The sequence below is a fragment of the Lissotriton helveticus genome, chromosome 8, assembly GCF_964261635.1.
Source record: "Lissotriton helveticus chromosome 8, aLisHel1.1, whole genome shotgun sequence".
In the NCBI taxonomy this organism is placed as follows: Eukaryota; Metazoa; Chordata; class Amphibia; order Caudata; family Salamandridae; genus Lissotriton; species Lissotriton helveticus.
In genome coordinates this window covers 186,828,160-186,852,611 of record NC_136069.1, presented here as the reverse complement: position 1 = coordinate 186,852,611, position 24,452 = coordinate 186,828,160, and the positions used below count along the sequence as shown (strand labels likewise).

Here is a 24,452-nt window from a genome sequence, read left to right as displayed (position 1 = left end):
CAAATTATGCAGGAACGTATTAGCATGCACTTCTGCTAAACAATCAATTGATTGACATACGATCCTTATGTGCCTGTCCTATTTGTAGGGGGCAAACGAAGAGATGTTTTCTAAAGTGGAAAAGAAAGAAAACAGAGAAGGAACATTTCTCTCGGGGGAAAAAGCAATCGAGTGTAGTTACATAATACATCATTTATCAGCTTGTATAAGATTATGTATTATTAAATAGCAAATCAATCCGGGTGGTCAACGAATGTTGCACAATACACCATTAATCAGAATGTTTACAGATATACTGTGACAATTAATTTGGGCAGCCTAAGGTTGTTCCATAGTACATCATTGATCAGTCTGTTTACAGTTATAAATTGTGACAGAGGAGAGCGATCAAGATAGCGATATCCATGAGACAAATTAGGGAGAATGTTGTGGTCACAGTTCTTGCAAATGAATATAAGTCAGAAATGCCAACAATGCTTATACATTTCCCCTAAATTCACCTACAGTTGTCCCATTTGCCTCGCTGTTTCCTCTCTCTCATTCAAGCCCTGTTGTACACTATTCAAAGAATGTATCCACCTGCATTCTTTGTAGTTCATTGTCTTTGCTAAAGAACCTCCCCTTATACCTATGGTTACTTTCTCCAAAACTCTCCACTCAATTTCCTCTGGCTTATGTTTGTGGGTGTTGTAATGCATATATCAAGGTGTCAGTTGAAAAGAACAAACAAAATCATGAATGAAAAAGTAATTCAATAATTAAAAAACCTTACTGACCCTTTCTTTTCTTTGGATTTGCACTTTAATGATTTAATCGAGGTGGCATAATAAGTAATGAGGTTAGGTCATGATTACAGTTGAAGATATATACAGAATTTAAAGCAATTGTGTTCATACCAGACAGAACCACTGTTGTAACTATTAATGTATTGCCCAGGTTCTTAGGGATACTGGGTTGCCCCATAAGAAGTTTTCGTAATATGTGACATCATCAGCAGTGGATTGCGGGTGCGCGAAATATAGTTAGTCCAACTAACTATATAGGAGCAATTTCAATGGTTTTTAAATGCTAATTCCTAACTATACAATGAATTTCAAAGGTTTTTTTAAATGCTAATTACTAACTATATAAGGCCTGAAACCTATGGTTTTTTCAGTGAATATATATATATATATATATATATATATATACACACACACTAAGTTGTTGTATACGGATATATTTATACACAGGTACAAGAGAGAGGTACTATCAGTATTCATGTTACATATGTACATTTGCCATAAGCATAGCTATGTTTGCACAAGTTATATACTTTTTTTTTAAACTTTATTTATATCATTTTGCAGATTGAAAAAAAAAACATTGGTATTGGCACAGATGTATAATTAATCTTAACACTTCCTTTAGGGGCAGAAAAGGGATACATGGCATATATCTTCATGTAACATCCAGATACGCAGCATTAGCATTACACTCCATAGATACAAGTCGAGCAGGGTAATCAGGAGAATCAGGCATTACATCATATACAATTGTGGCAGGACTGTATAGTAGGGATAGACCCCAAACAGAGGGGTTGCGAAGTTGCACATGAACACAGAGACCTAGATTTTCACCTCACCTGTGGTTAGGTAGTATGTCTACTATAACTCTGCATCATACAATGACAGTTGTATAAGTAGCATAGTCACATGAATTATGACGCATCCCATCAACTCTAGATCGCAATATGAGGTATCTCACTCTCCCCCTCCCCGACCATTTTAACATGAGTGTGAGGTACGTCCTCTGTATCTGATTCTGCAGCATTGAGAAGATATGTCTTCAGTGGCCCCCAGATATCTCTAGGCCTACAAGCCATCGGCTGCATTTCAGCATAGATGACATGCTGTTCCTGACAGTGTATGACATCATTTAACCAGTCCTTAAACTTCGGAGCCCTGCCCCTTCCTCATCGACACGCCAGTCGGCGCTTGGCCAATAATAAAACAATATCCACAAATTTTCTATCTTGTTTGGGGATAGGCATGGTGTAACCTAAAAGTATCAGTAGTGGGTCCCTGTCCACCGTGATCCCTATCATGGCCTCGAGGGCCGCATGCACTAGTGTCCAGTAGTCCCAAACTGCGGGGCATTCCCATGCCAGGTGGAGAAACCCAGCACCCTCTCTTTTACATCTGTCACATCTGTCAGTATCAGACAATTTAAATTTATATTTTTTGGCTGGGGTGTAGTACATCCGCTGCAGGAACTTATAATGAAGGATCTTGAGTCGGCAACTAGCTGCTATGTTAGCTGTAATCCCACAGCAGTATTTCCACTGAGCTTCAGTAATCTCTTGTCCCAGATCCTCCCTCCATCGCATTCGAGCCGAACCTTCCACCCCTTGTTTCAGTGTTCTGATAGTCCCATATAATCGGGATACCAAATGTTTTCCCTCCCGCAGTCCCAACATGTCGTGTAACGGGGCGAAGTTCTCAGGCTCCTGAGGAAAATCCGGAAGGATATCTCGCATCCCCTGTCTCAGGCGTAATAGAATATATCCAGTGGCGTGGGATGGACATCTTAAAAGAATGAATCTCTAGAGCGAAACTGCCCTTCCAAGAACAGATCCCCCCCATGTACTTATCTTAAGGCATTGGCACATCATTCGAAACCCCTTTTCCTGTAAGAGCACCATGTTCAGATGATATGTCAATGGCAGACGTGCCGAGTATACCAATGTTAGTTGGAACAACTTCGCTATTCTCCGCCAAGCATCTATTGTACACGTCACAGTTGTGGGCGGCGTTTCAATGTCCGCAACAGAGCCATAAATTAGGTAATTTAGAGGGAGGGGGTGCGCAATCCAATCTTCTACTGCTATTTGCGGCATGAATGGTGTAGGTGCCATCCAATGATAAGCGTAATGAGCTTGTGCGCTTAAGTAGTACCCTTCAAAGTCAGGGATATCAAAACTGCCCTTATCATAAGGCTGTGTAAGCATCGACCAGCTAAGTCGCGGTTGTTTGCCACCCCAAAATAATCGGATCAGTTCCGTGCGCAATGTTTTAAAAAAACAAATCACCCGGATAGTACGGGATGTTAAGGAAGAGATACAGAAAATGCGGAAGGACCACCATTTTAATAAGTGAGGCCCTGCCAGCCATGGACATCGGCAACGATATCCACCGCGAACACTAGAAGTCAACTTAGCTATTGCCGTACCATAATTCAGCCTAATTGTTTCATCCCTAATTCAGGAGACTTGAATCCCCAATTAGCGAAGATCATCATGACACCATTCGATTGGATAATCCAGGGGAAATTCCGCAACCGCGGGAGTGAGCGGAAAAAATTGTGACTTACCCCAGTTAATTGTACCCCTGACAGTCTACCAAATACTATAAATTCACGGAGTAGCGGATTCAGATTCTGCTGCGGGTCTACGACAAATAACGTCAAGTCGTCAGCATATAATGAAATCGCGATTTGTCGCTGGAAGCATTTGAATGCACTCCGATGATGTATTTGGCGTATTCGACATGCCAATAGTTCAATTGCTATGTCGAACAACAAGGGAGATAATGGGCACCCCTGTCTGGTACCACGTGTTATATTAAGGGGGGCAGATAGTCGACCATTTAATAATACTCTAGCAGTGGGCTGTGTATAAAGGAGCTGTATCCATGATATAAACAATTTGGGAAAGCCCATCCTCCGTAACACTCCGAACAAATAGCTCCACTCAACTGAATCGAATGCCTTAGAGGCGTCTAAGAACACCGCAGCAGCTGGGAAGTCAGGCGCTACAGTTTGAATTAGTGAAAAGAGCGTGCGCAAATTATGATTCGTGGCTCTGTTGGGAACAAATCCAGGTTGGTCTGGGAGTATAATCTTCGTCATTAAAAGGGACAGTCTTGTAGCTAATACTTTGGCTAAAATTTTGCCATTACAGTTAATCAATGATAGGGGTCTGTAAGAGTCACAGCTCATGGGACTCTTTCCAGGTTTCAAGAGGGACGTGATCATCACTTCCCTCATCGAGCGAGGGAGAACGCCCACCTCAAGTGATTCTTCGAAAACTTCGCGGAGCACCGGAGCCATAATATTAATGTAGCATTTGTAAAATTCTGCAGGCAGCCCATCGAGCCCCGGTGCCTTTCCATTCTTAAGGGACAATATCGCTTCCCTGATCTCATCCAGTTCCAGAGGTGCACTGAGGAATGTCCTATGCACGTCTCCCAGCCAGCATAACACAATGTCCACCACGAAGTCGTCCATCCTTTTCTCTCCCGCTGCCTGCGATGTGTACAACTGGCTATAATGTGCCGTGTATATGTCTAATATACCCTCTGTATCTAGACACATTCCCCCCCTGGTCTGCCTATTTCTGTAATACAGGTGTTGAAACGAGGGTTTCTAATGAGTTCAGCTAATGCCTTCCCCGGCCTCTCTCCCTCACAATATCTTCGTGCCACCCAGTGTCTGCCTCGGAACTTAGCCTTCCTTGCAGCCTCCTCTTCATACTCCGACAGCTTAGTCCGGAAATCATCATGCAGTGTACCCAGTTTTTCATGTACCATCCGCGCTTCCAGCCCCCTTAGGTCCTTCTCTAAGGTGTGTATTCTTCACTGTATATCTCGCAGCACCTCAAAGCTCTTTGATATGCCACAGCCTCTGATGGTAACTTTAAATGCTTCCCCCACAACTTCGACATCATCCACCGTACCTTGTTGCGGGAAAAGAAGGCCTCTATCTCCTCCCCAAGTTCGGTCCGGAGCACCTCATCTAGCAGGGCATTAGGTTGCAAGCGCCATTGTCGCCTAGGCAGACCGTACCCAGGTAGCCACAACTGCACCCAAACAGGACAGTGATCAGAATACGTTCTGGCAAGGTGTGTAGCCCTCAGCAGCCCAGTGCACAGCCCCTTGGAAATAAAACAGTAATCCAGGCGAGCCCATGTGCCAGTGTATCCTTCCCGTCTCAAGGGGTGGACAAATCTCCAACTATCTACCAACCCATTTTCATCCAGTATGCCCTGCAGGACCTCCCGAGATCTGGTATGGTAGTGTGCATTCCCATCTGCTCTATCTATTGTAGGGTGCATGGCTACATTAAAATCTCCTCCCCATACCACATGCATCGATCCGATATTCACGATGCGACCCCACAGTGTTATAAAAAATGCAGGAGTATCTACATTAGGGGCGTAACAATTCACAATGGTTATGGTATCAGTCCCTAGCCTTCCCCAGACCACCACTAATCTCCCATACGGGTCGAGGATTTCTCCCAGGATCGTAAATGGAACATTCTTTTTAATCAAGATGGCGGTGCCCCTTGCATAAGAGGGGTATGATGAGAATAAGCGAACATTCGCCCACCTGCTAGCAAAGGTTATACGTGATTGTGGATGCAAGTGCGTTTCCTGTATTAATGCGATGTGCACCTGATGACTGTCTAAATATGCCAAGACACTCCTACATTTTCTTGCATCATTCAACCCCCGTACATTCCAAGTCATGATGGTCACTGACGATTCTGGGTCAGTCTCCGCCATTGTAGGTTGTGTTTGTCATGTACCAGGTTTACAACACCAAATATACACCACTTGTCTGCCCTCCAGAACGAGTCTATTAATAATTGCATGTGCAGTACCATTCCAACTTGTACGCTAAAACAATTCCCCCCCCACCCACTGAAGCATCCCAATCATACCAGCTAGCAAACAGTCCCTCCCCTTCCCTCCCCATAACAACTCAAAACCATGCTGCAAAGGGGGTACACCTATAGGGGTTGCCTCTCCAGGTGACACACCAACACCCTGCGTTTTAGCCAAGGGACCACTTGATCATGTGAGCCCCCCGGACAAGAAACCTGTGGGGGTGTCCAGCAATAGATGTTATGCGTACTACGTCCCTTCTACCCTCAGCCAATGTCTGACTTAACCTTAGCATGTAGAGCTACGATGCACCTCAAGTGAGTCATACATTACATGTGTCCATAGGGCGCCAATGTTTCTGCATCCGCCCACCAACGGGTAGGCATCGTCCTCTCTACAGTCTGCAACATGGTGAAGACACTGCCCTATCATTCAACATCCGACAATTGCGTATCGGCCATCTCTCCCCTGTCCGCTGCACCATGCTTGCGTCGTTTGAGCGTTTTAAAAAATGTCTCCACCTATTGTGGTGTCGTATGGATTGTTTGCTTTCCCTGATAGGTGATGCGCAACTTTGCAGGATATAGTAGCGCATAATCCACCAGCTCTTGTTTCAGCTTTTGTTTCACAGCAGTGAACTTTCGCCGTTCCTCTTGCACTCGTATTGTGAAATCAGGGAAAATGGTAAAGTTGACGCCATCGTAATGAAGGTTCTTCTTCTCTCTCGCCACTTTTAAGACTGCATTGCGATCTCTATAATTGGGGTGGCGTGCTTTAATTGGTCTGGGAGGTGCTCCCGGTGGCGGTCGTGGAGCCAATGATCTATGCACCCTCTCCACGATGAATTGTGCAGACAACATCCCCTCTTCGGTGACCGCCGTCAGTATTTTTTCAACATATTGTTCCAGGCGGCCTGTGTTGGGTTTTCGGGCACTCCTAGAATTCGTACATTATTGCGACGACTTCAAATTTCGATGTCTTCATTTTTAGCGTCAATTATCCGGAGGAGTTTATCCATTTGAGTTACGGCTGCCTTCAGCTGCTCCGCGACATCTTCCGAATCGGAGATCCGCTGCCCTGCCTCTTTGATGCGCGTGTCATGAGTATCCAACTTAATCGTGATATTATCCAGCCGTGTCGTGAGCGTGTCGACCTTCCCTGCAATTGTCGCAAAGCCTTGACGCATTTCTATGAGAATCGTTTGCAGGTTACTTTCGGAGCTTGTGGGCCGGTCAGTCAGCACTTCAGGCGTTCCAGCCGCCTCTTCTGCGTTTGCCTTTTTTCTGTTGCGCTTGGTCTCGAAGGTGAGGCGCGGCTGTCTAGAGTCCATTCTGCCCATTACGAAGCGATATTGCCCCCTGAACTTGCCCCCTGTGTGCTGTGTAGTCTGTTATTTGGGCAATCGCAGCTTCAACTGTTATGTACTGACTCGTGCCTAGAGGGGTTCCACCCCCTGGGCAGCCCAGTCCGCTACCACTCCAAATCCGCGCTGTCTCTCTCACAGTTACGACATGTCGCCATGGCACGTGGCTGCAGGGTCAGCAGTATCTAGCTCTCAGTCGTCTGTAGTGGGTAGATATCGTCCTGATCGCGCTGCCCTCGTGGGCCACGTTATCTACCACTGTCTGACAATGTGCAGTAGCCAGACACTATAGGGGTCTCGCGTGTCCCATAGCTTCACGCTCTCTCTCTCATGGTGGCGTGAGACACTTCGGCCGCACGGGTGCAGGGGGAGTATCACAATGTTTGTACAGTGAATATCTTCTAGCCTGTAAGGCGGCCTCGCAGGTCTGACAGCTGCAAGCGATAGTTTTACCCAGGAGAAAGTGTCTCTATAAGGAGCCTCTTTATAGGGCCTCCGACGTTATGTTTCTCACCCTGAATCAGCGGCTGGCAGCTAGTCCCGGGATCATAGGAGCTCTCGGGCCTCGGGGGCACTCAATCCTTACTCCCAGAGATTCTCCGCGCCGTGTTCGTGTCACTTAAGCTATCTCTCGGGCTATATATCCATAATGCTGCTGTTTCTGCGGAAAGAGGCCTGCTTCCAGCAGTGGAGCCGCAGCACTCGCGTAACGGTCGGCCCCCTCCGCGTGCTAATCAATTCCTGCCGCCAGTCCCACGATATATCACGGGTAATGTTTGGTCAGTGCAAGTCGCGGGCCTCTGTCACCTCTGTCCCTCGCCGCTGTTGCGCATCTGTCGGAAAGAATGCTCTCAGCCCCCCACAGCCCGTTGTCAACGCTGTGGATCTGGTCTGTAATGGCGGCACGCTGGGCAGCAGCTACTTTGAAAGTTGCCCGCTACTCACAATTCGGTCGCAGTCTGAGATAATGCCGCGATCTGGCAGCCGCTTCTCACTCTGTGTCAGCCGCTATTGTCGCCTCCGGCGGTAGTGCCCTCCGGTGCCGTGGATCGTCTTCAGTTCTCCCCGGGCCTGTATACCACGTGGGGACCGCGACCCTTGCGTAGCCGTCCCGTCCCGCTGCCAGCTCCATTGCTTTGGTCAGTCTCACCGCAGGAATATCGGTAGCCTCAGTTCTCACCGGAGCTTGTACGGGAGCGGTAAAATTCCTGTACCGCTAGCACCCCCAGCTTCGCGGCACTGCAAAGTGACCCCAATGGCCGTGTAGGGGGATCGTAGGACCAGGATAAGTTACGGATTTAATGCCGGACAGCAGGAGCCTCACAAGTCTGCGGCCATTCCGCCGTGCGCCACCTAGCGCCCCCTCCCACACAGGTTATATACTTGATGAATTTTAATAGGACTTTAATATTAGAAACGATGTAAGCACTATGCACTTTATTTTGTCTGTACAAGACATTAGCTGCTGTCAGCGCTTTGTTATAACATTGTCACACATCGTCTGGTTGTAAGATCTGAGTAATACGTAGCGATATTTGCACAGTGTACATACAAGGTTTGTTTTAATATGTTTTCAATATTTACAGCAACATGTAAGTATGTACGTCATGTTGGTATACAATTTGATGTTATAATGGGTGCATTTATATGGTAAAAAAAATGATGTATAATCATATATGCAATTATGGCACTAAAAGACTTATTAATAGCATAGCACCATATGTACCCAATGTAGCTGTTTAAATCATGTATTGGAAAGCAGACGCTCGCAGTATAAGTATTACTTCTATGTTTGTTAGGGCCATTTACATCACAGGAAGCATCCCTTTACCTTTAAATTCTCATTTCTGGTTAGTGTATGTCATGTGATCAAGGCCACCGTTTGTGGCCGAAACGCGCCAGAGACAAGCACCGTTCATTTTGCATTTTTTAAAAGCCCAAGACATTTTGCTAATTATACATAGGTCTTACTCTGGTGCTGGTTGGGCACTGAAATAGGTGCTGAGGGTTTGGTTTTACTTAGCCTCACCCGCTTGCTTTTGTGAAAGTACAAAAAAGAAAACCTGAGTTTGAAATGTAATTATTTGAAGTGTGCATGGACAGGCTGGGCAGCATAGATAGCATAGATAATAGGGGTGGTGGTAGAAACTCCCGTAGAAAAAGTGTATCTGCACGAAATTCCCCTTGGAGTGCCGGCCGTACTTATCTGACTTACAAGGGTTTCATGTGTTAAGAAAACTAGGCCTTACAGTTTTTAGAGACACTGCTCTAATATGGAATACCCCCTCAGTGCTTCAGTCTAGTCATATGTTGCATGTAATAGCCTTTATAAAAGTTGCCCTCCACAATACCTCTATGACTAACAGTTTTTTAGAGCCCGTGGTCTAAGGAGGGACACACCCAAGATATTCCATGCTGTCCAGGGACTGGATGAAGATATCCTTTTTTCTTTTTTTAAACCATCATTTCACCAACGCTGTGTGTCAGGCATCCACGAGTCTGAGGGCTGGGGGCTTGGTCTATCTGCTTATTTCCAACTCCTTTTTTCTGAGAACCCCACCCTTCTGTCACATCTCTGCAACCCTGTTTTTTTTTTAAAGTGGGCTTTGGAGAGCGCAGAGCAGCAGCCAGTGCACATACCACAACTGTCCCCTTGTAATGCAGCAGATGTCGGATTTTGGGGAGTCCTAACATCTCCTACATATCCTGAAGACCACCAACACTTAAGGTATGTGTATAAAAGGCATTGTTTTATTTTGTAATTCACCCTCTTAAAACTGTTAGGTCTCTATGACATAGTACTACAATAACACCTATATGCATGCTTATTTTTACAGTCATTCATAGTCTAAAGTTTTTCACAAATACCAGAACTGCCTTATAAATTAAAAACAACTTCCATAGCTACTTACATTAAGTATAAAATGTGTTTTATCAGCGTTGCTGTTACCCCTCTGTGCCATGTTAACTCTGTAGTCTTCGTCAAAGCCTGTTCACCCGCAAAGATACATTTAGGTATTCCAGACAATTTTCAGAGTGCAAGTGTGTGCATAAGTTATGTCCCTATTTTTATACCTGTTACAATCTGATAAATAGGCCATGTGGGGTCGTCCTCTAGACAGGAGGGAAACTCATGGAAAAGAGTTTAAGTGTTTCACTTCAATTTTTTCTCTACACACTCCAAATGTGTAAAAAGCTTGCCCTACTAATGGCATACTTTCACATCTGTTACAATCTGATAAATAGGCCATGGGGTGGGCGCCCTCTAGACAGGCGGGAAACTCATGGAAAAGAGTTTACACGGTGCACTTTTTTATTCCACACACTCCCAAGGTGTAAAAAACGTGCCTTAAAATATGTTATCCTTTCACTGACCTCTCACGCACTGTCCCTTCTAAGAGCCCCATGACTGTGCATATTACCAGACCCTCAGCACCACTCTTTACAAGACTGTCATGCTAATCAGTCCCTGGCACCTGTTCCCCACGTAGAAGCCTTGACGTGTCTTAGCACTGTTTTAAGACGGTTTTGAAATTATGCGGTGAAATTGTTACATCAGTAAACTTGCATTTTAGTTTGTCCCCTCTTATGGAGCCCTGGTTCATCCTGCCGTTTCTGGGGCTGCGGCAGCACACGTTACCAGGTTACAAAACTATGACTGGACATATTACCAGGCCCTCGGCCGCTTTACAAAAATGCTATGCTTACCAGCTCCCCAGACAACCTTTCCCACCATCAAGTCGTTGCTTCATACCGTGTATCACTTTACATCAGAGACTTTTAAAACTAGGCCGTAACATTGTTGCATAAGAAAACTCACATTCTTGTTTGCCGCCTCTTATGGGGACTTGCTCCACCCCACCGTTTCTGGGCTGTGGCAGCACACTTTACCCTGTTACAGACCTATCCATGGGCATGTTACCAGGCCCACGGCTTGACTTAACATTTATTTATTTTATTTATTTCCAGAATTAGTGTCATTTTAAATCAGAGACTTTAAAATGTATATATATATATATTTTTTTTTTTTTCATAACAAGTGTCAGTTTACAACAGAGACTTTAAAATTAGACAGTATAAATTGTTGCACCAGCAAACTTACAGTCTAGGGCTGTGGCAGCACACTTTACCCTGTTACAGAACTATGCGTGGGCATGTTACCAGGCCCCCGGCGTGACTTCACATTTATGTCTTTTCATAACTAATGTTATTTTACATCTAAGACTTTTAAAATTAGGCGGTAAAATTGCTGCACCAGCAAACTTGCAGTCTAGGGTTGCGGTAGCACACTCTACCCTGTTACAGAACAATGCATGGACATGTTGCCAGCAGTGGCGGCTGGTGACATTTCAAAGTGGTAGGGCGTAAAAGTTGGTGAGGAGTGTTATGTCATGAAGCGAGCAAGCCCAGAAACATAAAGGGGGTTCTCTCCCTATATCCCCGAGAAAGTTTGAAAAAAGCATGTGGCAAATTGTGACAAGAAACACTACATAATTAGCAGTATCAATTCACCAAAGCACTGAATTCATCCTAATTTCAACCGGGGGGGGGGGGGTAATGGGGGGCGTAGTTCAGAACTAAAGACTGTTAAAAATGACAAAACAAACTGTACCTATGTGAATGCGCCTCGTGGAAAAGGGTGCAAGAGGATGACAGACCCCACAAACGCCTACAGCAGACAGGTGGTGCGGTTGGTAGAAATTAACAATGCACCGAGCAGCACGATACAAGTGCATCATGCGTAGATGTTTGAATAATAGATAATATAGTGTACTCTGACCCGACAATGATAATGAGTTTGTCAACATGGGGAGAATGAAAGTGGGAGTCAGCCATACCAGCAGAATGCTCATGCTCACATTCAAGGATTCAAACTTTGGCTGTACATGTTTTTTTTTTTTATCATTTCATACAGACACACCACACACCTTGGCATCTGTCAACAGCACGTCCGACTGCCTGCACAGAGTATAATTTCTCATTACAGTGTACGTGGTAGCATCAGTTATGTGGTCAGTGTGTGGAATAAACAGTTAATGCTAAAACGAGCCCAGCTCCGGCTGTAGCCACTAAATGAAAACAAATGGTTGTGGCCCAGAGTTCAATTGAAATAAGGCACGGGCTCCAAAGAAAGCACAGCTTTTAATTGGTGCAGGGAGCCGGCAAAGTATTTTACAGTTTTAGACAATAAAAAGAGGACAGGGGGTTTAAATGGCTAAGAGGGGATTAAGGCTTGAAAGTTAAATATGGAAAGGCTTTGCTTTGTTTCGAGGCTGCATTAGGTTTTAAAAGATTACTTATATGTTGACCAGCATCCTCTAAACTCCCCATATCCAATACCGTTCGGTAACGGATGCATCTCTGCTTTTCCTGTTTTATTTTTACAAACACCTCCCTGAAGTAACAAGCGGGGTCTTGAAAAGCGTCGGAGATCTGAGTGTCAACATGTAGCGTGCAGCGAGGGCTCCCTGCTTTTAAGTGGGATTAAGGCCTGGGAAGCCCTGCTTACATTTCTGAGAAACGAAATACAAGGGGGGGCCAATAGGCCCCCACGCAAGCATGGCGGGGCCCGGCCCCTCCAACACCCCGTCCCTTTCGGGACCGCTCGCCCTGCGCCCTCGCCCCGGAAGTACTGGTGTGCTTCCGGGGCGAGGGGGCGGGGTCGCGGCAGCGAAAGGGTAAAAAGCCTGGGGAGCGCGGGAAGCGGCCTCTTTGTGCCCGCGCTCCCAGGCTCGCTCCTCGCCCCACCGTGGGGCCGTGTATATGTATATGTGTTGTGCTTTACTGTGTATTAACAATTTTCTCCTTAGGCCTTTTTTCCTTTTAGAATAGCAATGTCGTATTTATTATGTGTGTCTGGCGGTAAGGTCATTAATCGGTGAGCAGCATTTTAAGGTCCTTACGGGGGGGCGGACCCATTCACGAAAGGGGCCGCCCGCGGGAGGGGCCATTGGTCTCTCTCAGAACTTCAGGGGCAGGATATGATATCCCGTTTTAAAGGGTGCGGGGGAGGGAGTCTACGCTTTCCTCAGGCTGGTAGCCACCCCTCACAACACTATGACGTCACTAAGGTGCGCGAGTGTCTGGGCCCTCCTGTTATGGTTAAATGGAGTTCAGGGAGCGCACGTGGGTGTAACGTGCCCTGGGTTGCGCATGCGCATCTTCAACGTGAGAGCGCAGCTGTAAAAGGATCTGACACCAGTTGGCGACCTTGCCGTAGGACTTTATTAAAAATATTAGAATGCAGTTTAATTTTCAGGATGATTAGATTACGTTAGGAAACACGCTGTACTAGCTATTTGTTAAGGTTAGTCCATCATACCATGTCGAAACGGATGTCAATCTAATCTTCTGAAAAGTGTGCATTTTAATAATTGTCAGAAATGTTTATTTGATTAAAATTTTTGATTTGTTTTATATTTTAATAAATACGGCCAGGGGGGGGCCCTGTACCCCCCCTTGACTTCCAAAGACCCCCATGTGTTGACTGGTTGAATTGGGTAATTCAGTCAGTGTGTAAGGGGGGAGGTGGCCGGCAGTCCAAGACCATGTATGTCATGGCTCGCATATTTCAGCAGCAAACCATACTGTAGCCGTTTTGGCACACTGAGCTGTGGTGGCTGGTTTGCGGCTCCTTTTAAGTATATGAGCGACTGAAATTATTATATGCGGTGTGAAGGGGTGATGTGGAGAAATTATTCCAACCCTAAGATGAAGAGGCTTTCCCTCGCAGTGCCCATCGGCCCCTCTTGTCTACTCAGTGTAGACTGTTAGAGATTGAGTCCCTTAAAACAAAACGTTTCACATTAAAAATCCTACCAGCGTTTCTTTAAATTCCTTTCCCTCGTGCTGTGTGCTCGTTTAACGTGGATGCAGGTGCGGCCTTTCTTTTTCAAACTGCTGCAACTGGTGCCTGTAGCCCTGTGGGTCACTAGATCGACTGGAGCAGCTTGATGGTGTGCGTCCATTGCTTTGCACTTGCGCGCCATAATAAACATTCAGCCAAAACGTGATAAATTCGGAAGAGCTGAACTGAACCCAGTAACCCACGCCCCCAGCAGCTTCCATTATCCAATTAAAGTTGCGACTAACAGTGCGAAGACGAAAGCAGTGCTAATCGTTCCCACCCACTGCACCGTGTTGCTGTCGGCCAGCCCCACCCCTTCCCTTTAATGTGAATGAGGCTCTGCTGACCGAGCCCAGGGCCACGTCAGAAGCGCCCCATTTGAAGCCCATTCACTGCTGCTTTGTGCAGCCCCTCCCATCAGGATAATGTCCCTCTACCCGCTTGTGCCTCAAGGGAGAGGAATACAAAATTTTCTAGCTATCGCAACAAGAATTTTAGATTCTATTAAGGACACGAAGGCGAAAATTATGCTTTCTCATTTCTTTACTGCAAAACACAGTAGCCAATGAAAGTAAAACTACATTTGTAAAAAACTACAATATCCATGAGGCTTTGAACCACGCCTCCAAAGTAACGTCCAATCACATCATGAACAAGCATACAAAGTAGGGAGACACTAATCCTGCCTCCTCCTTCTTTGCTCAAAGTAATCCCATAAGAATAAACAAAGTCTTTGAAATTCTCAACGGAGAAATTAACAGTTCCTGTAATAGGTTCTCAACGGAGAACAATCCAAAACCAGCGAAGGCGACCGCTTTCATCTTGAAGGCACGTCCACTCCAACCGGAGAAGGCACTCAACTTTTGTTGGAATCATTTCCTATAATAGAAAAACAAGGTTGAGAAAAGGAGCCCACAACTACATTTCTCATTGGGTGGGCATAAAGTTGTCAAACAACATAATATCAAAACAACTTAACAGTTGAATAACTGTCCCAACGGGTGGGATAATCCTCGCCTCCGTGTCCTTAATAGAATCTAAAATTCTTGTTGCGATAGCTAGAAAATGTTGTATTCTATGGCAGGACCGGAGGCTTCTGATTATGCTGGTTCAAAGCTCATCAATCACAGCATCAGAAACATGAGGAATAGGTTTATAGTAGAACACTTTAAACTATGAGTCAGACGACCAATCAGCTGCTTTAAGAATGTCCTCTAAGCGGGACCCTAATACATAGGCCTTAGAAGCCATAGCTCCTCTAGCGGAGTGAGCACCATAAACAGACACATCAATGCCAGATTCAGACATAATCCACCTGACCCACCTAGCTAAGGTGGCAGCAGCGACTGGCTTAAATGGTTTTTGAACAGAAATCAACAACTGACCCAAAGGGTCCACCCTGTGAGATATAGTACGTTCTTCATACACCATTAAACACTGTAAAACACATAACTTGTTATTGTGAGGAAAGGCGGGATACTCCACTGACCTGGACATAGTCTTAGTCCGTCTCGTGATAATGAATGAGACACCCTGTGGGGAGAACATTCTGCCAGCTAGGTCTAAAGCTCTAACATCTGACACTCTTCGACATGAAATCAGACATTGTAACATAGTAAGCTTGGCAGACAGCTGCTTCAGGGAAAGGTCAACATTGTTGGGCCAGGATTCTAGAAGAGTGAGAACTTTATTAACATCCCATAGAATAGAATACCTAGGCCGAGGGGGATTAGCCACTCGGACCCCTTTAAGTAACTTGCAGACCAGGGGATGCATCCCCACAGGTTTACCATCAACCTGATCATGACCAGCAGAAATAGCGGACCTGAAATTATTAACGGACCTGTAAGCAAGTACAGACTTAGCACACTCAGACAAGAAATTCAATACATCAGTTATAGGTGATCCCACGGGATCCACCTGTTTTGAAAGGCACCAACCCACCTATCGCTTCCATGAAGCAGAATACCGTTTCCGGGTGGAAGGAGCCCACGCCTGTTGCATAAAATCGGCAGCCACCTGTGAAAGTCCTGCAATGCTCTCGTGTCTCCGGAGAGCGTCCACACCATTAATGTTAACTGGTTCTGCAGGACCAAGGGATGACACAACCCCACTGGGTCCTGGAGAAGAGTCGGGAGGGAAGGAAGTTGGAAGGGAAGATCTACAGACAATTCCAACAGAGTGGGAAACCATGACTGAGTCGACCAAAACGGGGTCACTAGTACCAGAGAAGCTCTCTGTCGCCGGACAAAGGCCGCCACTCTCGGAATCAACGCAAACGGAGGAAAGGCATAATTCCTCTGGTGCCCCAATGATGCAGGAAGGCATCCGTTCTCTTCGCCATCGGGTCCGGTCTCCAGCTGAAGAACTGGGGAAGCTGGGCATTGAGGCGCGAGGCAAACAGATCTATCTGGCAGGGGCCTCGCATATCCATGATCTGCGCAAAGAGCGAGGGGAGAAGCCTCCAGACGCTGAAGTCGCGCAGAAACCGGGAGTTCCAATCCGCCACCTGATTGAATTTCTCGGGCAGGTACTCCGCCACAACTGAGATCTTGCGATCCAGACAAAATTGCCAAAACTCCTTCACAATGTGCACTAACATCCGGGACCTCGTCCCCCCATGGCGGTTGATGTATCTCACCGCTGAGACATTGTCCATTCGCAGCAGAATGCAGCAGTTGCTCTACAGCGGTGAGATAGACTTGATGGCAAAGGACCCTGCTAACAACTCCAGACAATTTATGTGTAAGTTTACTTTGTCTGCTGACCACCTGCCTCCTGTGGTAAATTCTCCACAGCGAGCGCCCCAACCCCATTGACTGGCGTCGGACTCGATCACCACGTCCGGGGCGGAGCCGAAGATGGCTCTCCCATTCCAAGCTACCATGTGCTCCAACCACCAAAGAAGTTCATCTCGGGCTTCCGGAGATAGGGGAATGAGATGGTCGTAATGATAGTTCTTCCGTAGATAAAAGATCTTTAACCTCTGAAGGGCCCTGTAATGTAATGGTCCTGGGAAGATAGCTTGGATTGATGAGGCCAGAAGGCCCACAATTCTCGCCAGCACTCTCAAGGAAATCATCTCCTTGGCTAAGGTGGATCTGATTTCCCTCTTTATGGACCTGATTTTGCTCATTGGAAGAAGGAGTTGTGCAGAGACTAAATCTATCATGTAGCCCAGAAAGTCCATCTGTTGGCTCGGTAACATCACTGATTTCTTGGCATTGATAAGGAACCCCAGATTCTGTAACAGGGACGTCGTCCACTCCAGATGAGTGAGGAGGAGATGCCGATCCTGTGCCAGAAGCAACATATCGTCGAAGTACACAATGAGGCGCACCCCCATCTCTTGCAGGCGAGAGACCACTGGTTTGAGGAGTTTGGTGAATACCCATAGTGTGGAGGAGAGGCCGAAGGGAAGTGACTGATACCGGTACCATTGCCCTTTCCAAGGAAACTGCAAGAATTTTTGATGTGATGGGCAAATGGGGACCGTTAGATAAGCATCTTTTAAATCTAGACGGACCATCCAGTCCTTCTCTAGCAGGAGATCTCGCAAGAGTTGAATACCCTCCATCTTGAAGTGGCGATACACCACGAAGGGATTGTAATCTCTCAAATTTAGAACCAGGCGCTGGCCGCCGCCCTTTTTCCGAACCAAAAAGACGTCTCTAGCAGGAGATCTCGCAAGAGTTGAATACCCTCCATCTTGAAGTGGCGATACACCACGAAGGGATTGTAATCTCTCAAATTTAGAACCAGGCGCTGGCCGCCGCCCTTTTTCTGAACCAAAAAGACGTTGCTGCAAAAACCTCCGGGGATGAAAGGTCCTACAGCAATGGCTTGTTTGGCTAGCAACTCTTTTAGCTCTGAGTCTATAAAACTCTGCTCTAGATGGGAAAAAAGGCGATGTTGAGGAGGGAAGGCTTGACGAGGACACTCGGTCATTTCTATGAGATACCCCTGAACCGTTTGAAGGATCCAAACGTCCGACGTCAGGGTCTCCCAATTCCTGACAATATGTTTCGATCTGCCCCCCAGAGGCATAACAGGACTCATCGGACTTACCAGAGGACTGATTATCGAAGTTCTTGTAGCCTCGGTTGACCCCTCGATTATAGCGGCCTCTGAACCCGCGGGATCTGGACGGGTAGAACCCCGCCTGGTCGGGCTCCTGGGTGTATGCCCCTCTGCCACGTCGAGGGGCGTATCCTCTCTGGGGACTGTTATTAGAGAAGCGGCCGGTCGAACGTCCCCAGCCACGCCCGGCCCTTCCAGAGACCTGATGTAGAACTCTCTTCAGAGATGCTTGTGACTTGTCAAGGGACGCAAAAGTGCTGACAAACTTCGCAATGTCTTTAACAAATTTGTCTCCAAATAACAGCGCTTCAGCCAGAGGACCTGGCTCCGAAGAGGCCAACTCCACCAACTGCGGATCAATACGCAACAGGACGGATTTCCTTCTCTCAGACGCAAGGGCGCAGTTAGCGTTCCCAAGCATGCAGATAGCTCGCTGCGCCCAGCCAGCCAAAACCTCGGGGTGGATGGCGTCGCCCGTTTCTTGGGCCTGGAGGGCCAATTCCAGTATTTTTGCCAAGGGGCCCGAAAGGTCGAGGACCTTGTCCTGGCACGCCCTAAGCGCGCGATCAATCCCCTTCTTGAGGTCTTTCTTATACTTTTTCAGAAAGGTCGTCATGGAAGTGTCAATGTCAGGGGTTACGGCCACTTTGTGTGCAAGATCTGGTCGTGGGCATTCTGACTTTAGGTTAGCCCTGACCTCCTTGTCAAAGGCTTTGCGCAGATGAGATTCCAAATATTCTGCCACAGCCGGGGGAGGAACCCAATCAGAGGATCTGGGGTGGACAATGTCCGAGGGGTCAAAGGAGAAGGGGGAAGGAGTGACCGGGGAAGAGTCGTGTTTACGCTTCTTAGTGCGTTTACGGTGTTTGGAGGCCTGTGAGGAGTCAGTATCAGTGTCAGTCGTGGTATCTATGATCGTGACAGGAGAGGGCTGGGAGCGGGACGGGTCGGGCTCTGCGTCAGCGAGGGCCTCTTTGGATTTACACAATTTGGAGTAGGAATGAGCATGAGGCCAGGAGGGGTCAACTGGAACTTTCTTCGGAGGGGTGGGGGGAGGGACTTACCCTGGCTAGAGCTAGGAAGGGGCTTGGGCTTGTCCGGGACAAGTAAGTCCAATTTTTTAGTGAGGGGAAGCAGGGCAGATGAAAGGGCCTTGTCCAGTTTAGCATCAAGTTTTCTGTCAATAAGGTCCTCCATGGACTCATCATTATAATATTCCTCATCGCCCTGTTCAGTACACGCAGTCACCTCCTCTCCGCAGAAGTCCAACTCTGCCATCTCTCACCGGAATAAGATTATTCCACTCAAATCCCCAGAGGGAAGCTCTATTGTCCAGCCCGCAAAGGCGTCGGTTTGGGAGAATGTGCCAGGCGCAGGAGTCAACCAAATACTTAGAAGGGTTATCACATTACATAAAGTCCACTCTAGGACTAATGGAGGTAGTAGAGCCTTATCCAGAGATTAGGAAGGCTTCCCAAAAATTAAGCAACTCCCTGAGCCCAGGGAGTGAGAGGGTTAATGTCTTCTGCCCTCGGTAGCAATTACAGGGGAAAACGCTGCCTTAATGAAACAAAAACGGCCTCACCGACTCCTGGCCAACTGCGTAGTAATCCCCTTTCAGCCGGGGCAAGGCATCACTATGGCACTGCTATCGGGGCTGCGCGCGAGCCCCTGAGACGCACGCTGGGAGCCCGCGAAGGCCTCGGCGTGCGTTCCACTCCCAGAGGGGGGGGCCAAGTCCCTCACCAGCGCGGAACGCGCTGAAAAGCAGCCACAGCTGCAGGCAGACAACGGGGACAGAACGGGGAACCTGAAGCGCAACACGCGCTGAAACTACAAGGGGGGGTCGACGAAGCGGGCCGGGGAAAGCCGCGCTCCGACCTGGTACAAGCGTGAGAAGGCGCGAAAGCAGTGCGTGCGAAGACAAAATTGCAAGGCTCAATAGTTATCCTGCAGCATTAGCATATAACAATGTGCAAAACACTAGTACCATATAAAATACAATCATGTGAATAAAACACAAGATCAAAATCGTCATAAGAATAGAGAAGCACTTATCTGGGCTGCGGAGCAGCAAAGAAAGAGGAGGCAGGATTAGTGCCTCCCTACTTTGTATGCTTGTTCATGATGTGATTGGACGTTACTTTGGAGGCGTGGTTCAAAGCCTCATGGATATTGTAGTTTTTTACAAATGTAGTTTTACTTTCATTGGCTGCTGTGTTTTGCAGTAAAGAAATGAGAAAGCATAATCAGAAGCCTCCGGTCCTGCCATAGAATTAACTTCCCCCTGCGCCCTGTTCAGCACATGCACAGGAGGGGAATCTCGTCCGAGGGTCGGACCTCTGAAAACAATATTAAAATATAACTGTCTTAGGGTAGAAGTGGAGCACAAAGCAGCGAGCATGCCATGATTTAAAGTTGTCAAGCTGCTCCATGTAGTGTTAATTATTTTCTCCCTTTTCTCCACTCCAAAACTTGGAGGGCAACGCCCCCTACGCCCCTTAATACCAGCCACCACTGGTTGCCAGGCCCCTGGCATTTCTTGGCATTTCTTTATTTTATTTTCATAACTAGTGTCACTTTACAACAGAGACTTTTTCAAATTAGGCGCCAAAATTACTGCACCAGCAAACTCGTTATCTAGCTTCCCGCCTCTTGTGGGAATTTTTTTTCTTTCTTTTTTTCATAACTAGTGTAATTTTACAACAGAAACTTTTTTAAATTAGGCGGCAAAATTACTGCACTAGCAAACTTGCAGTCTAGGGTTGTGGTAGCACACTCTACCCTGTTACAGAACAATGCATTGATATGTTGCCAGGCCCCTGGAGTGACTTGCCATTTATTTATTTATTTTATTTTCATAACTAGTGTCACTTTACATCAGAGACGTTTTAAAATTAGGCGGCAAAATTACTGCACCAGCAAACTCGTCTAGCTTCCCGCCTCTTGTGGGGTGCATTGGGATTCCCGCCCTTGGCTGGCTGTGGTTACGCCCTGCACCATGGTCTACCACTTATGAACTCCATATGCATTAGGCACGCCTCCTAGTGGGCTGGTCTCTCCAAAAAGACCCAGCACCACTATAGGGCTCCCATTCCACAGATGCACCTCGCCACTGCTGAAGCAACACCAGCCTACAGCCACAACTATCTGCTGAACATGCCCAGACATGTCCCTGCTTGCCCAACCAACATGGCGCACACAGGTATGTCTCTGCTTACGCATCCCATAACCCTAAACGACCCTAGTAGGCCCTACTGGGTGGCTTGCAGCTAGTCCTAGACATCCCTGACCCCCACTCTACACCTATGATACACCTACACATCCATTATTTCCTGTGTGGAGGGCACACACACTACACCCTCCCCCTTCCGGGGCTGAACTTCAGGGGCCGAACTTCCGGTGCCGGACTTCCGGGGCCAAACTTCCGGGGCCGGACTTCGGGGGAGGGACTTCGGGGGGAGGGAGAGGGGGGAATGGGGGGGTACGACTTCTAAGGCAGGACTTCCGGCTCCTACGTCACTTCCGGCGGGGCGGGGCACCTGTCAAAAAATGAATGGTGACGAAAGGAATCACTTTATACTACTGGCTATTGTTGGAGTCCATGTTTCTTTTACTGGTTGTATTAAAAAGACTGAAAACAAGGTAAGTTGGCAGCAGATTTAGTTGAGTTTCAGGAAAGGTACAAGCAAGATTAAGGGAATAAGAAGCAGTTGTCCAAAGGGACAGCGTGGTATTAATATTTTTATTTCTAGAGAACGGGGAGAAATATCTTGATGGAGTGAGGATTCTGATCCATAAACTAGTTCCTGTTGTTGTAAGTTCCAGACAGATGTGAAAGCTACACAGAGCCTTATGTGAGCGGATGTAAAGGACCAAGACTGTTCACTTTCCTCAGTCAGTGGCCCTGAATAAAACAGAGGGTCCACGTTTTTCTCATCTCGAGATTTCAAAGAGGTGAATAATTACTAAAAAAATCAAGATTATATATGAGGAAATGTCTCCCGACCGGGGAGAGCTAGAGGAACGTGCAGTGTTTTTCACAAGTAATGGAGCAGCTTACATTTCAAATCGATGGCCATAAGATGCTTTAAACTTACTTCTGAGGCCAGTACGTTAAGCCTATCGAGTACAACCAGGATTCGGGAACAAACGCCCACATCAAGTAAAGAACTGTCAAAAATCAAGAGAATTATCAGTTACAAAGCAGCACCAAAGATTTATATTTTAATATGCAGTCATATTAACAAACCAAAAAAAGCAAGTGTAGACACATTTTGAAATATGATCTTTGGGTGCACACAAAAAAGTCACAAGAAAGTGCTCCCAGCAGTTCGGCTGTTTTTGTTTCTTGAGTGCACCAATGCTGTGATATCTGCGTTTTTGCAGCTTCACTACATCATAAACAATTGACATTTTAGAATTTCATTTGGACTACTTCCCATTATACCCTGCAGCCCCTCTTTACATTCCTTTTAGTGGCAGACCCTATTAATCCATCAAAATAGTACTCTGATAAACACCCACTCTCATCAACCCACAGTAATAAGAAGGAAGGGCAAGTAAATGTGACTTAAGGAGTTACGGCACGAGAGCCAATATAATAGCTATTTGTTCTTTACGAACATAACAGAATAGTAAAGAAAACAAGTATTGTCAAAGACATAAGGTTTAACACTCTAATGAATGCAGTGTTAACACAGGAGGGAACTGGCAGGAGCACACAGAGGCCTATAGTTGTAAAGTGGTCCCAAGCAGCTGAATGCAAGAGCAGAAGGAAAGATGAACCCAAACAGCCCATAGCATCAGGCGAGAGATTAATAATCCACAGGGCTGATCCAAGACATGATTAATCAAATCTCAAGCCAATGGCTGAGAGAAGATGGGTGGTAAAAAAAACAATGGCTAAAGCGGTGGGACTGAAAGTGCACTCATTCTACAATGTTTGCAGTGGGTCTGCTTGACAGCAATGATGTCAACACCTAGACCTAACAACACAATACAATTGGAAATGGGTGCAGGATAGAAGTCTTTTCACTGGAGGAGGTTATGGTCACACAGCTGCCTTAGATGCTGAATTCAGTCAATAATGCATCCAGAAAGAGATGATTGATTGTTACGTGGTAGATTTGCAAAGCAGAGCAAATGATGTTGCCTGAAATTACTTCTAAGGAAGAAAGCACAGCGTCTGATTGTACTGTCGGTCGGACCACCACCGACATGCCTTCGGTGGCGGTCCGACCAACCGACAGGCCATCGGTCCGACCGCTGCATGCTTGTGGGGCAGTCTCCTGACCCACACGATGTTATGTTATGTTATGTTAATAACTTTTATTAGGCGCACAGCTGCCCCAGCAAAGGGGCGTCCTGGCGCCTGATCAAGTGCCACAACACAACAGATCGAAGCTGAGAAGACAGGGGATCAGTCAGTAGTGACAAACAGATAAGTTTTAATGGCACGTCTGAAAAGAGTCAGGCTGTTCAGGGCACGAATATGGACAGGAAGAGAATTCCACAATCCTGCCGCCAGAACTCGAAAAGAGCGACCACCCATCCTACTCAGTTTAAACCTGGTCTTAGTCGCCAGATATAAAGATTCCGACCTGAGAGCCCGCGTGGGAACATAAGGGGAAACAAGACCTACAAGGGCTGGAGGAGAGGAGAGTTTCAAGATCTTAAATGTTAAACAGAGAGCCTTAAATTTAATTCTCTGTCTAACCGGCAGCCAATGAAGAGAGGTCAAGACTGCGGAGACAGAACAACGTCTCGGAAGGCCAACAATGGCCCGCGCTGCGGCATTCTGCACCCTTTGCAGCCGAGTAGCCTCCGCCTGATTCACTCCAAGCAGCAGTGCACTCCCGTAGTCCAGCCGAGAAAGAATGGAGGCTTGGACCACCAGTTGCCGAGTAGGGGGATCGAAGAATTTGAGGACTGGTCTCAGTCCTCGCAGAATACCATAACAGGTAGCTGCAATCTTCTTTGTGTGGCTGGTAAAGGAGAGTGTAGGATCCAGCCAAACCCCCAAGTTCTTAACTTCGGCAGCTGGGATGGGAGTCACCCCCAGTTCTGGAGGCCACCACTGGTCTCCCCAGAGTTCCGCCTGCTTCCCTAGAATCAGCACCTCGTTTTTTTTGGCATTTAACTGTAAACAGTTAATGCGCATCCAATTGGCCACGGCTATAAGTCCTGCACGGAATCTGGGAGCAGTCACCTCAGGGTCCCCACTGAGTGTCACCGCCAGCTGCGTATCGTCGGCATACGATGTCATGGTTAAGCCACTCTGTCTAACGACTGCAGCCAGCGGTTTCACATATAAGTTAAACAAAGTGGGGCTCAGCGCAGAGCCCGGAGGGACTCCCAGTTCCAAAGAATGGAAAGAGGACTGACCAGGTGGAATGGCCACTTTGAAAAACCGGTCCGAAAGGAAGGAGCGAAACCATTGGAGAGCCATCCCCTCAATTCCCACTTCCTCCAGACGCCGCATCAGAATGTCATGAGACACCGTGTCAAACGCG

General features: G+C 46.9%; 1 protein-coding gene across 1 annotated transcript in view; it reads right to left on the bottom strand.

The window, feature by feature from the left end:
• The window catches only part of PIGP (phosphatidylinositol glycan anchor biosynthesis class P), a 109,766-nt gene that overhangs the window by 71,159 nt on the left and 14,155 nt on the right, over window positions 1-24,452 (bottom strand). The window contains exon 3 of the mRNA XM_078656870.1: window positions 22,038-22,110. Coding sequence (XP_078512996.1) covers window positions 22,038-22,110 — 73 coding nt within the window. The remainder of the gene's footprint in view (window positions 1-22,037; window positions 22,111-24,452) is intronic.